Raw genomic sequence first — 15,947 nt, 5'->3', positions numbered from 1 at the left:
AGTGTTTCATAAAGACTGAGTAGTTCGACCATTTCAGTATATGTAAAAAATCAATTTTATTTAATGTAATAGTAATATTATTGTCTTACTATTTCACGTATGTAATCATTTAAATGTGACAGCAATATTTTGAGCATCGCAGTGTAACGATTCCCATTTTATATGCAAAGAATTTAATTCCATAAATCAATAGGGCTTCTTCCATTTATAAATGTTATATTATGTGCCCTTTCCAGGTACCTTTGCATTCTTTCTAAGTCACCATTTATAATAATTTGTCTGAAAGGTAAAATGTTTTAGTGATGCGTACAGAAAGTGGTTTTTTTTGCAAATACTATTTAATATATGATCACAATACTAGACTGACTACTAATCTTCAAATTTTAAATCTGGAAATACGTGGAATTTTACATTCATGATCACTTACTTATACAGTAGCATCATGATAATGGGAGATCTCTTTATTAGAAGGCTACTAAATGTTTTCCGACATTTCTTAATTTAATGCCCTTTGTTTCTAGTATATTTTTTTGCACATGTTCGTCTTCAAGATATAATAAGCAAGTAATTTGGATACGTCTATTTCTTGATTAGTGAGGATTGCGAAGCTCATCTCTCTATACGTCTTGGCTAACACCTTCTACCTCCTGAACCTCGTTTCGGACAGTGTTCTGCTATTTTTATTTTTCCTTAGACATGGTACCTATTAGATTATGTCCATTTTTCGGTTTCTTCCCCTTTCAAAAATTTTCTAGGGTCCTTCAATGGAACAGCGACACACAAAGTGAGTCAAGTGTCTTACTGGCTTGAAGCTCACATAGTTCGTCACCAACAGTCCCAAATGCCCTTTCAAGGATGCTTAACGTATATTTTAGTTGTTTTCTTATTCCTTCCCATCATATATTAATTCATGTTTATATTTATTTAGCCTATGAATCAAATGGATGGGTTAGATTTATTATTTTGTATCAGTAATATAATATACGTATGTTTTTACTTTTAGCAATACCACAAATATGTACCTAAATCGAAAGTAAGTTTTGAAGCATTACATTGGATTATCAATGTCAATATGCACATATTCACATTTGTTGGTCCTCTGGTAAATCTATCCTATCATATATTAACTCTGAAGTTACATTACATTACACTACTTTATCAGATTTCAAATGCTTGTTAACCCTTTCACTACTTAGTAGTCAAATGAACTTTGAGAATAGAACTAAGTCATACTTTGGATGCAACTGACAATATACAAAGAAATTCTTTATTGGTTTATTTCCGTTGTCTTACTGTGAGCTAGAAGTGTTCAACAACAAGGAAAGGATTGCTGCACAGTCAATAAATTTGCAGTGAGAGGGTTACTGAAATTGTGTGTATGATGACTGGGCCGAAAGATCAACCAGCTGCTGATCATTTCATTCCAGAAGGATGTCTGACTACGAGAAGTGGTGCAGTGACAATGGCGAAGATCGCCGAGCCTCTGTGATGAGATGTCTTTCATTAAGAAGTTGTTATGATAGTACCGTGAGGTTGATGCTCACTGATCCATGTTGCTACGCTGGCTGATTCTTTGAAAAACTTAATGTAGATCGAAGTTTTTTGCGCACTCTGGGGGAAGTCCATTTATTTGCTATACCAAGCAAGGGACGGATTTCGTTTGGAGAAACTCCCTCATCAACATCATCAGCTTCGGTCTTTATCTCCATTTTCTATTTAAAGAAAGGAAAAAATTTTAGAATTATAATTAAGTAACTCGTTTTAAAGTAATTAAACTCATTACGCTTTCTGCTGCAGAAATTTGAAATTAACTACGTTATAATCAAAATTGTACTAGGACATTGAAATCACACAGAATAGAAAATGCACAAATGTTCAGATTACCCAATGTTTTACTGAAAATTCACAATCATTCAAAAGTGGCGATTCTTCAAGCCATGTAGTTTTTTTTATTTAACAATTCAGATCTCATGACATTTACGTGCCTGGCGATTATTTCTGCATAAATTTTATAACATGTTAGAAGACTTACGTCACTCTAATTTTCACACTAATTTCTATTTATATTCCAGAAAATGTGGTTAGTTACTTTCCTTCATCATTCATAATAAATAAAAAATTGTGAATTTATAAAATCTAGCAAGATCTTTTTCAATTCGTCATTATTTTAATGTTGTAATACAAATAGATTAAAAGTACTGGATCAATTTGATTAAAAGTTTCTATTTTATTAGATACATTTTCCTAAGGATTTGTCCATAATGATTTTTCGTTATTCAGCCGTTTATTTTTTTTATTTAAATATTCAGTTTTTTATTTCAATATTCAATGTTTATTTTTTGCTATTTTTCTTTTCGATATGAAGCTATTTTTCTGATCCACTTTTACTTTTGTCAAAAGTTTATTTAAGAATCTTAGATAGAATTTATTTCATTGTCTTTATTGTAGCAATTTCACTATTCAATGTCATTTATCTTCATTTAATTTTCGTTTCTCTTATGCTACAGCAGGATCTTTAGAATTATATCCTTCCCTGAGGTTTGACGTTATTAAGAGCAGAAAATGTTACACATGTAACAGTTTGCAGTGTCTTGTGCGCGTGAAGTGAATAGAGGAGTAGATTATGTAGCTATTAAATTTCGTATGATTTTTCATTTATCATTTGATAAATATCTCATGTTAACTATCATCTCATCACTCCTTTTCTTAACTAGTATGTTGGTTGTCTTTATTTCCACTCACTCACTCACTCACTCACTCATAAGCACGTTCTCTGTCTCTGTCTGCACCTCATGGCCCCTCCATCTCTATCACTCTCTTCCCTCTCAACCGTCCTTCTCTATCTCTCTCTCTCTTCCTCTTGTCCCCCTATCATTCTCTGTTTGTCTATTTGTTTGTCTGTCAGTCTCTTAGATTTTATACCAGTTCTGAAATTCATAGTCTAGTTTACTGAAATCAATACAAATAATTTATGACAAAAGCACTGAAATGACCTAACATAGCAAACAATTTATTTTATAATCGCTGGCAGAATTCTAATTTTAAATCAAAACTGGTAAAGCAAAATCCAAATAGTTTCGTGAACATAGGCAGTTATAATAGCAATAATAAAGCTCATGCATCATTGTTTTGTTCTTAATTAATAAATTATTCTGAATGAATTCAATTTAAGTTTAATAGGAAAATAATAGTTTAAGAACTGCAGACAGAATCAGCATCGCAAAAAGTTAAAGCAGTTCGATTAATAAGCAGTATTTGCTGACTAAGATCATGCTCAGTTATTCTATTTTGTTTAATATTAGTTAAATACATGCAGTGTTATTTGTAAGAAATTTAGGAGACCAGTAAAAAGAATTTTATAAATATGAAGTAGTAAATTAATACAAGTGGTCCAACCTGAACAATAAGTCTCAGCAACAGATGCTGAGATTCCAGTGCAGAGGAAATCTCTTTCAACCTTCGTTTCTGTTTCATCAGTTCCTCAGATACATAGTCATCTGAATTGTCTAGAACTATTTCAAGTCCTGAAACAGAAAGATACCAATGCTACTTTAATTCTAACATTGTACACTAAATTTGCATTAAATACAAATTTAACTCCTTAAGAACGTGAATATATTTTTAAGAACCAAATTGTAGGCTTAGAAACTGCACCATTTACCTCTTTATTTATTTATTTATTTTCGTGTTTGAAAATATTTTATAGTAATATAATTGTTTGTATACGGTTTCTGTTTTTTTTTTATTTGCCTAACTGTAAAAAAATTGAGGATTTAAAAACAACTTATCTTTATTAAATCCTAAAAATTATAGTACATTCTTTAATACTTTTAGTCTGACCAGAGAAATACGAGTATTACTCTTAAAGAAGAGTTTGTCACGGAGCCAACAATGTTAAAATCATGCTGTATTATATTATGCTATACTATATAACAACATAATTTATCAATATTGTTCACTTGCTCCAGTGCAAGGCTATGAGTGCATTTACAGGATGAATCAGAAATACGGCTATAAGTTTGATTGCATTGTGTGATGGCAGTATTATTGTTACAGGAAATATGACATTAGTGTTGGAAAGGCAATTCTTCAAATAACAACTATACCACATCATAAAAATGCTGAGCTTACGTCACTAGTAAAGATGCGTGGCTAACGAGAAAGACAAGCTTCGGCATGAATTGGAGTTACGTGATTATCATGGTCTAGTCATGACCATCTTGACAATTGCCTAATATAAATACATGTTCAAAGTTCTAAAAAAAACAAAGGAATTACTATATTAAACTCATGTTAAACGTGCATTTATATATAAACTTGTTCAATGTTGGCCATGTTATGACTAAGAATGCGACGTCGTGCCATAGCCTTGAAGATGGTGTTGAACATGCAACAGCAAATTATAGTCACAATGTGGACAACAACTTACAGTAATGATCGTGAGGCAGCAAGACTGGTGAGACGTCATTTTAACATAACATTGCAGCCATCGACTGTGGATAAGTGGAGAAAACAACTGCTGGCAACGGAAAGCGTCCAGAAAGGAAAACCTCCTGGAAGGCCTCACAGTAGCAAAGATGCAGCAACAACGGGAAGGATTCTGGAAGCATTCGACACTAGCCCACAAAAATCGACCCGCCAAGCTGCATGTCAGCTCAGTTATGAATTTGTTGTAAGGGAATGTGCAAACGAACATTGGTTAAGAAAATGACACTTTTCTGATGAAGCTGTTTTCCATGTGAACGGACATGTTAATCGACACAACTGTCATTATTATGCCAGAGAGAATCCTCAAGTAATTGAAGAGACACGTTTAAGATGCGGAAAAGTCACAATTTGGGCTATGATTGGATGGAAAGAATTGTTAGGAATGTGAATCTTGGATGAGACTGTTAATGCTATCAGTAGTGTGAGATCCTTACTGAAATTGTGGTGCCAGTGATGCAAAGTGCTGAACACGAACATTGCTTATTCCAGCAGGACAGTGCACTCCCTCACTATGCTATTGTGGCGAGGGAAATTTTGAATCGTGATTTGCAAAACAGGTGAGTGAGAAGAAGAGGACCGACAGAATGGCCAGCCCAGTCTCCTGATCTCACAGTCTGTGACTATTGGTTGTGGGGTTATTTGAAGAAGAAGATTTATGCCCAGAAACTGCACGACGTTGACATGCTGAAAATAGCAATTGAGGAAGAAATTAATGTTCTTCCAATGAACATGTATCATAAATCAATTAATGACTTCCAAAAGCGTTGCCAATTATGCTTGGATGTGAATGGTGAACAGTTTGAGGCAATACAGTGACTTGGTTAGTATTGTTATAAGCGACTTGTGTAATTTGAAGAATTGCCTTTCCAACAGTAATGTCATATTTTCTGTACGTAACAATAATATTGCCATCACACAATGCAATCTAAAGTGTAGCCGAATTTCTGATACACTCTGAATATAACACCAGATAGAAAATGTTGGGAATAGTTTTCATCATTTACTGTATACCTCAACTTTAATAACAATATATATCCAACATTTATATAGAATTAACTTCACTAAATCTATGATACAATTGGCACATCTTGTTTTGTTCGAAACTGTTCTTTTTGAACGATATAGTGTTACACAATTGGCTTAAAATTGTTGATATTACAAGTGCATAGCATAAGCTTACAAACATACACAGATATTACCATCACAATACACAGAAACAACATGTCAGCCAGCGAAGAAAGACAAACTGCACCGATTCATGGAAAATGATAATTAACTTCCCATGCTCATTCAAAAAACAAAAGAGATGCATATATGCAATGGAGCCCTCTAAAATGTTATAGTTCTTCTCGTAATATTTATAGCACTGTAAAACACTCTATAATTATGAAAATATATTTCCTTTTTCTTTTCAATACATAAACAATTCTCTATTTATAAACATCTGAACACATGCACTTACTGTCAAAAAACCAATGAGAAGTTTTGAAACTGCTTTCTTTGTAGGTACACTGAAAGTGTGGCCAAGGATTATAAATTCAAAAATTTTTTAAATGATGTGAAATTAAGTATAGTTTTTGGTTATGTCAAAGAAGTTGTATGAAATATGTTGCATTAGGCTGTGCTGTATATTGGTAAATGTATGTTCGAGTCTTCATAGAAGAAGACATTTTCTCATTAAATTTTGCTCAGTGTATGAGACTGGTGTCCACCCTACAAATTTGGAAAGATATAATGAAAGTTAAATTATGTTTATCCTTTCGTAATTTCTTATACCTACTGTGTCTCTGACTAAAATATTTTTCGCATGGCAACTCTGTTTACAATATGTACTGTACACCAGACTATAAACTACTGAATGGAGTCTATACTAAATTTATTTGGCTAAATATACAAAGAGGTAGTATTACTTTCTCTCTCTTACTAAAGACAATGATGCAGGATACACAAAATAGTGAAACTTAATATTATTCCAGAGCAAAACTAGGGGGAAAAATACATGGAGAGAGGATAAAATACTATAGGAAATCATTTGAATCATCCGAGAAGGCAAATAATGGAGAATTTTACATAGGTGTAAACTGAAAGAACTACATAACATCACAACCAAATGAACATTTACTTTACCAGTACCTCAATAAATAGGATATAACAGGTTAAAAATAATGAACACAAATTTTCAAGAATTCTGTAATAAACATAAAGTCCTTAAAAAGTGTAGGGAACTAGTGGTGGAGTGTGATTTGAGGACCTGTGATTTTGCCACTGTGACAGGTTTGTCATTGGTTCCGACTGAGACCTCAGTTACAAAATCACAGCTCTGAGAACTCGCCATCTCTGCCCAATATGTGACTCACAGCGATGGCGACTGATGTATGTACATGTGACAGGTCCAGAGTTCAGACAACTGCAAGTCAGAAGATTAACTTGAAGGACAACATAACTGGGAACTAAATAACTCTCTTCCAACTCAAAAGATTAACATCGGCAACTCTTTGATACTGAAGCTGTGCACTCACTATATTCTTCCACGAATGTTTCACTTAATCATTCGTAAACATTCTTGGGCGAATGTATGAGCCCACAAATCACGATAACATAGCTCAGAGATCCACTAGCCTATTCTATGAAGCTATTCACACACCACTAAAAGTATTCACGATTATCAAGTAGCTTTCAGGGAGTTAGGCCACTGTTGACCTGTTCTGACCTCAAATCAGATGTCGAAAAGTCTCTTCAATGGTATTCCTTGGTTTTTTGTGCCTGATGGGGTGTAATTTTTAAGTAATCTAGGCAATCTATTGCTTGGCATTCTGTTCACATGTTGTATCCATCGTGATTTATAATTTTGGATTTTGTCGAGAACTGGGTATACTCCTAATTCTTCTAAAATGTCTTACTTTAGAACATAATTAAATAATCATATTTTATCTATATTGATGTAATTGATTTTATCAGAATTGGTAGATAGCATATACTTCATTTTACCTGGATTTTTCACTATAAAATAGTCACTATTTTTAGGGAAAGTGAACCTGTGTTATATTAAATTCTAATCTTTAATAAAGTGACCAGATGTTAATATATCTCTTGCACAATTTCTACTGTGTCGATTTGTAGTCACCAATTGTAAAAGACGCAGACAAATTAGAGTGACCCGATTTTCAGACATGAAAAGCAGGACCCATTCCTAAAAGTGGTCCTGTGAAGTGTGGCCTTGAGTTTTTGCTATTCGCTTTACATATCATATATATATATATATATATATATATATATATATAAATTTCATACCAAGCAGTAACCAGTTTTAATACAATACAAATTTTCAAATATGTAGACCAATAGCTACCATATACAACTGCAATAAAGGAAATAATGTACCAATAATAAATTTTGTTATCAAAAGGTGTAAATTCATATTATGTATTTATTATTCATTTTCAATAGTAACTATTTTCCAACATGACTTAGAAAAATACACACACGCAATGTAGCTGATGTAGCATGATCATTCTTCAGCAATTTCCGAGCAACTACATATTTCAAATTTAAATGTATTACTTTTAAAAAATGCCTCTGTCCAGGAAGGAAGTCATAGAATTCAATGCATTTATAATTCAGATGACACTCTGTGATCAACATATGTTTTACGCGGGCCGCAAGATAAGGGGCTAAAAAAAAAGGAGTATCCTGTGAAAAGCAGGACATCTGGTCATCCTAAGCCAAATACATAGGGTTTTGCAAAATGATTTTCAAAAGTCTCTTACTTGTCATCTAGCCTGCTGCATCCAAGTGTGCTTCTAATCTCCTCATCACAAGCTACATACACCGTGAACTCAAGTTACTAGGTAATTGGAGATGTTAGTTATTTATGCTATAAAATCAAGTTAGAAGTGACAATGTGAGAGAGAAACAGAGAGCTGGATAGACATAGATGGAAACAGATGGACAGGAAGGGAGAGGAAGAAAAAGAAAAAGGGGAGGTAGATGGAGAAAAGTAAGAAATGAATGAAGTGTTTCATTTCTATTAATTTAAGGTATATTGATACCGTACTATAGCAGTAAGAATGTCTAAGGATAAAAACATTCATATAAAGTTATGGGTTGTAAAGAATACATAATTATTTTAAATTCTATATTTAGTTTAAATTAATAAATAGTTATTTACGATACAAGCCTCGAAAATATTTTATTTTGCAAATAGGAACGTTTGTAAAATGAGGCTGCAGGCTGAGTGTAGCAAATCTGCAAACAAAATAAAATAATTTTTAACATTTATGTTACAAAAACTATGTTTTAGACACCCATTTGTCCGTGCTGATATAGAGACAATTTCCCCTCATTGTAATAATTAAATTTTATCACGTTAAAAGCAGGCAGTGGTGTAGCTCAATAGTAGAGCATTCGACAGCAGATCGAGAGATCCCTGGTTCAAGCCTGAGTGCTTTCTAATTTTTTTTTAATTACATTCAATTCTTAAATTGTTTCATACAGTTACCAATAAAACAGTTGAAGCAATTTATTTAATTTGTGTATGCTTCTTAATCAAAAACGCCATTTTTAAAAGTAGGCTGGCATATTTGAACTGATTTATTGATCGGATGCGATATCTGCCATGTGACATCTGGTGGGAAACAATTGACAATCAGCGCAAGGAGATGAAAGTCAGAGTTAAAAATATTTTTCACGTTAGTGTTGGATATTAGCTGAGTTTTATTTTCAAAGAATATGAATTATATTATATGACAGAATGTTTTTGAAAATAGATATAATCTCTGTATTATATTCTGTACTATATTATCTTAACAAAACATACAGGTATTTACTTTTTAAGATAATACGGGGCTGACACTTCCCTAAAAGAGAATTCTTGAGAATCCTACCAAAAATATGGTAACACATAAAATGATTATTCGATCTTAGTGTGAAAGAAATGTGTATGTACGGGTCTAGTAAAATACGCTATGAATACTTATACAGTACATACGAACAAAATCTACTTTGCATTTAGCCAGTCATATGTAAAGAAATATTAAATGTGGACTCAAAACCTATTTGTTGAGAAATATTGAATGTAATAATATATGCCTAATCTGAACATTATAATTTTATGCTTACAGAATTTCTCTTAATTTTGCTATTTAAATTACAATTCTGTTGGTTATACAGTACTTATCTAACTATTTACAGAATTCCATAATGATTCGTAATATATTCACACTTCTTGCATAAGCATAATTGCATGATTACAATTTTTTGCCGTTTTTCTAAAAAAATTACGGCATTTAACTGCACAGAAAAAGCGTGCTGTATACATTTCTCAATAAACTTTTTTTTGTTTTAAATTCCAATGGCGTTCATTAGATATGATTTTTTCGCTTTGAGTTGTAGACCATTTTGCATTTCAATAACTGTTTAAACTCATTTTTTTTCAATGATGATGTAATGCCATATATAATCATTATATTTGTATGAAACTATAGATGAATTTAACATATTATTAATAATGCATATTTAAATTACCTGCAAGTTATCTATATGTAAATAACAATAAAATACCTATCTATTTTTTTTAACGAAAATAATATATGTAGTATACAGAGTGGATTTGGGACATCGAGTTTGAATAATTGCATCATCTCTATTTCCGTTAGTGTATTGAAAAGCAACATTGACAGACTTAGCCAGCTGTGCTGAACACTGGACAATGAACTGGGAACAGCAAGCAGAACATTCACTGTACTGTTCATGCTAGCTCTAATTGAATTTATATTACCCGCTTTGTTCCATGAGCGTGCAGAGCCAAAGTGATGTACCCCCCTCCTTCTGGCAACTTGGAACTCTGTAAACAATACAGGCTTACTGCTGTCAAACCTCTTCATATTACTTCACCACCCACAAGACAATATATGCAAGTCTATTGGAAAAAATAATCTGTTTACCCACCACATTGTTCATGAAAGGTGCACGTAAAGAGAAACTAAATGATTTTCCTCTCCATTGAAATTTAGTAAAAACTGCTATACAGAATTTGGTAACTCGAATTTAAGCTCTTAAATTAAAAAATTATAAGAAAAATGTGAACTAAGAGTTGTTTTTTGTTTGAATGGACAAGAAGATAAATAGCATAGGACTTGCAAACCTCAACCACAATCAAAAATACATATAAAATAAAATAAATTAACAATTATTTAGGAAAAGAGTGAAATTAAATAAATGTGAAAGTAATTAGTGAGTGTGCAAACCAGCAATATAGACAAAAGCCACTGGTAAAACCTACAGGTAAATAGTTCCGAAATGTTGAAAATATCAGGTCTCGACACAATTTGTCTTCATAACACAAACACTGTGGAAGTCAACAAACCTCTTATCATTAATCTCTAAGGAGAAGAAACACATCACACTATCTAAAAATTTCATAAACTTTGTGGAAAAGGAGAAATATTTTTATCCATGACCATAACGGAAAACATGCCTTTACTAAGTACTTTTGCCTTTGTAAAGTAGGCTTTTATTCAACATTACTTTATTCCACTAGTAAGATAAAGAATTTACCTCACAGTTTGAACTTTATCTCACAGTTCATTAGTATTTTCCTAGTACCCGGGTACACGTATATACTTTTCCATTCAACTATTACTCAAGAAGTTAATATATTAGTTACTAGATGTCACTACCTCTACTTCTTTATTACCATTTCTTAAATATACATACACTCAATCTCCTTCTCTTTTCTCTATCTACTACGTCGTAATTTGTGCATTGCATCCATATCTAATATGTATTTTTTTTTTTAAATTTGTAATAATTTACCTTTTGGGAGGTGAGGAGACTTGATCCTACGAAGTTGCGTTTATAGGATTTTATAACAACACGCGTTACACGCGTTAGTCAACTGAGCTGACACGATGATTAATTACGTTTTAATATAGTATCTCTTAAGTTTACAGAAGTAAAATGTGAAATTATTTTAATCACGTTAGTCCTTTGAACACTTCTAAATAATCCCTCAAACTTCAAAAAGACAAAAATACACGTTTAAAATGAAAAAATATATATTAAAATTATATAATTAATTATAATTTGTTATTTATCCAATGCCTTAGATACCATTCTTCACTAATCATGGCCTCCTAAATCATAACCTATATAGTACATGTATCGATTCTAAAATCCATGCCGTAATATGTGATTATATGAGGACTTATTTTCAACATATTTTCTTTTACAAAACATAATTTTTTGTTATGGTCATGAATAAAATTACGTATGGTACTTGTGAGCGTGATCTTTTTTGCGCTCGTGTAATTTAAGCACTCGGCTAATGCCTCGTGCTTAAATCTTTCCACTCGCGCAATAAAGATGCACTTACCTCACACGTACCATAAATAACTATTGTGTCGTTAAGATTTTTTACAATTTGCCATGGCACCAATACAATTCCAGTTATATCATTTCAAAGGGATTGTCGTGTACCAGTTTATTTTATTGAGAAAGAGACAGACAGGCAGATAAATAGAGACATAGAGATGATGGGAGAATAAGACAGCAGGAGAGGGGGCAGATAGTGAGAGAGAGGGAGAAGAAGGGGAGAAAGACAGTGAGAGAATCAATTTAGATTAATTTTTGCGTCAACTTTACGAAATTCATATTTCTCGTGCAACGTTTCTGTCAAAGTTGGTCGGTAAATGATAGGACAAGCCAAGATATCTGAATAAAATCTCATAACATAACGAATGTTAAAGTTTAGTTGTTTAAACTAATCAGGCACAATGAACACGACAGAGTAGGCAATTCTCTACTTCTTAGGCGATAGAGACTGTGATTATGCAACCTGTAAGGACAGTAGTTCCATAACATCAGAGATATTATGTATCACAGTTGGGAAACCCAGACCATTCTCCACAATGCAATCACTGTGAAAGCACTATATCACCAATGCAGCACCTGTTAAAATTATGTATAGTGAATTATTCATAACAAAATATCTATGATTACTGGTACCTTTCTTTCATATTGAGGTTAACGCATGTGTATATAAACTATGTTCCACTTTGCCTTTTTTTATTCTTCTGGACTTCCTGTCATACATAATATAAACATTTTAGAATTATATATACATTTTTTTACAAAACAAAGTTGCAATAAAGATATAATCTAAAAGTAATATTAAGCTGACACTATATGACAATATTATCAATTCTTTGGCTTACAGGAGGATATAATTGTTATAACTCAATAATAATTTTCCAAGTTATGGAGTGTGTCTTTTCACTGGATTATGCAAGTTTCACTATGTCCCTCATTATTTCTGTCACTATCTGTATGAATAACTGAGAGAAACCTACTTACCATCATCAGAAAATGGGTTCCAGAACCATTTCCTTAATAATGTATCCAGAAAGCCCAGTTTACACTTTGTGTCATTTGGAAATTCTATGAGCTCCATCTTGTCCACCTTCTCAAGAAGAAACTGTGGCAATTTCCGTTCAAGCTCTGTGTGTAACACAACCTGAAAAATTACAAAATATGTAAAAAAAAACTACACTGAAACTGTCGATTGTCATAGCCAATGTATTTGAACCAAAAGGACATTTTACAAAGGCGGAAAATATTGACTACTGATACCGGAGTTTCACAACTGATAGTTGTTCTCAGTAGTCTAGCAATTATCACGCTCATTGTTGAATCTAAGGTTCGCAGATTCAAACCCAGCTGAGAGCAGAAGATTTTAAGAGGTGATAAAATCATTTGCATATCTTTCTCTGGGAAAAAAAGTAAATCTAGAAAGTCTGTGTTGTAGATATACGACACATAAAAGAACCATGTTTCTCCTGGCAAAATTTTTCAGGTATTTCTCACCCATGTTGAATTTCGACACTGAATTATCTATGTAGTTGAAAGCAAGTTAAATAAAATGCTGCTACTGCTATCATTACGACTATGACTAGACCTCCAAGAGAAAATTACTAAAGGTAATAACAAAAAGAGTATGATCTTTTTTTTTATTGGGTTATTTAATGACGCTGTATCAACATCTAGGTTATTTAGCGTCTGAATGAAATGAAGGTGATAATGCCGGTGAAATGAGTCTGGGGTCCAGCACCGAAAGTTACCCAGCATTTGCTGGGTTGAGGGAAAACTCCGGAAAAAAACCTCAACCAGGTAACTTGTCCCGACCGGGATTCGAACCCGGGCCACCTGGTTTCGCAGCTAGACGCGCTGACCATTACTCCACAGGTGTGGATGAGTATGGTCTAATTAAAATTATTTTACCACCATTAAGAAATATGTTGATATAAATTACAAGATTGAAAAGTTACTCACATATTTCTTATAATTGTCTACTAATTTATTTTGTATTATTACATCAACTTGGGCTCACTGTTAAGGGGTTGTAATTTTTTTTAGTAGGTTATTTTACGACGCTTTATCAACATCTAGGTTATTTAGCGTCTGAATGAGATGAAGGTGATAATGCCGGTGAAATGAGTCCGGGGTCCAACACCGAAAGTTACCCAGCATTTGCTCATATTGGGTTGAGGGAAAACCCTGGATAAAAACCTCAACCAGGTAACTTGCCCCGACCGGAAATCGAACCCGGGCCACCTGGTTTCGCAGCCAGACGCGCTGACCGTTACTCCACAGGTGTGGACTAAGGGGCTGTAATGTAAACCAAAAAGTCACAAGTCGATTCTCGAAAGGGTCATGGATTTTCTTCATTTATCTAACCTTTCCAGCTGCACAATGGCTTCGAACTTTCCTCAGCCTCTAATAGAAATAAGCAGCAGAATATTTCCTTGGTGGTAAAGGCAGCAAACACACAGGCCTGACATCTCTACTACTACTAATGCTGACTGTAAAGTGGGAGCCTTAATCTCCTGATATCCTGTGGACTCCAAGGTCTAAATAAGGATAACTTTATATTTAACTTTACTGTCCCTGATTACAGTAAATAAGGAGAAAATAAATGTAGGTCTGCACATGAATAAATTACAATTAACCTAAATTTCGATGACCCAATGAAATATAAAACTAGTCATTAAATTTATACTAGAGTTTGAAGGAAATGGTCACAAATTTAAAGAGAGTGATATAAATAAACATTAATTATTCCATAAGGTATACATTTTTTGTTATAATTACTTATATATTCTAGTAATGTTTATTTATATTTCCTGTTATGTACCATATTTTCCGGGGCATAAGACGCACTTTTTTCTAGGAGGCCGTGATATATATCTATCTCGCAGTCTAGATGCACAAACAATTAAGAGGTTGGCTGATGACCATATTTAAAAGGCTTTTGCAATGCTACTGTTAACTTCTTAAACACTTTCCAATGACCGGTAAACTTTTAAACTTGGTTAAATGTCCAAAAACCCTTAAACGAGCTTGGTGTAACAGAAATTCTACTTAATCATGGTAAGTTACTAATTTTACAGCGGTAAAGTCGTAACCGAGATTGAAGCAACCCGCCATAACTTTGTGAATGGGTGAAAGCTTCATAGGATTCTGTGAAAACTGAGATAACCTGTCGGTTAGTGCACTGTTCTTAAAGTGTCTTTTATATATATATATATTTTTTTTTTTCAGTTATGAACTGGCACGCATGATTCTCACAAGACATGGAACTTATTCAGAGGGACAGTTTATTAAGGACTGCATTTTAACAACAGCAAAGAATGTAGGTATGTCCCAATGAACCTTCCAAGTTCGAGACCATAAGCTTGTCGCTAAATACTGTAGCTAATCGTACACAAGAAATTTCCCTGGTATTACATTCGCACACGGGAATGTATCGGTAACAGAACACTGAATGCAGGTACGATTGAATTGTCGTCTGCTTTACGTCATCTGCCCCGAATCTGGTGCCATGCTCTGTGAAGGTTTATGGTGGTATTGAGTTTGACGTCACTGATGTATGGAATTAAAATAGTAATTAAGCATTCAGGAGAAGATCAGTTGCTGATAGGATAAAATGCTTTTTTCGATAGCAATATCAATAACTTTGTTGGAATGACCATTGGACATTACATTATTATTGAAGGATTGAATTTTATACAGATGATATTGTTTGTTACAAATAATAGTATGAGTAGTTCTGTTAAGAAGGGTAGACATACTCCTTTTACGTATATGGGCAGTTAGAATCGAGTTTGAGATATTTTTCTGTGTGCGTAGTATTTTTTATATATCTTTGAAGTGAGATTTCATTGATAATTGGTAACCAACAAGTCTAGAAATTGGCAATGGAGAAAGTCCATGCTACACCTCTTCTAAATAATCTACCTTACTTTCTTTTTCATTTACAATGAGCGGGTGACTATGCACTCATTACGACCGTTCTAATTTCCGATTGATATTGATGTCTGTCTATGCTCGGGATCAACCAAAACTGAACTAAGATGACAAAGAGATTTAGCCTGGAAACTCATTTTCTCGCATCTAGTGGTTCT

The 15,947-nt window shown here is 33.3% G+C and overlaps 1 protein-coding gene across 1 annotated transcript in view; it reads right to left on the bottom strand.

Annotated features, from left to right (window-relative positions):
* The window catches only part of TrpA1 (Transient receptor potential cation channel A1), a 172,131-nt gene continuing 156,184 nt past the window's right edge, over positions 1 to 15,947 (bottom strand). Inside the window, exons 18-21 of the mRNA XM_069833209.1 lie at positions 12,841 to 13,000; positions 10,265 to 10,267; positions 3,397 to 3,524; positions 1 to 1,712 (exon numbers count right to left, since the gene is read on the bottom strand). Of these exons, the coding sequence (XP_069689310.1) occupies positions 1,557 to 1,712; positions 3,397 to 3,524; positions 10,265 to 10,267; positions 12,841 to 13,000 (447 nt within the window). The 3' untranslated portion in view covers positions 1 to 1,556. The remainder of the gene's footprint in view (positions 1,713 to 3,396; positions 3,525 to 10,264; positions 10,268 to 12,840; positions 13,001 to 15,947) is intronic.

Source organism: Periplaneta americana, chromosome 1 (genome assembly GCF_040183065.1).
Source record: "Periplaneta americana isolate PAMFEO1 chromosome 1, P.americana_PAMFEO1_priV1, whole genome shotgun sequence".
Classification (NCBI taxonomy): domain Eukaryota; kingdom Metazoa; phylum Arthropoda; class Insecta; order Blattodea; family Blattidae; genus Periplaneta; species Periplaneta americana.
Note: the sequence above shows the minus strand (reverse complement) of the source record. Positions and strands in the feature narration are given on the sequence as shown.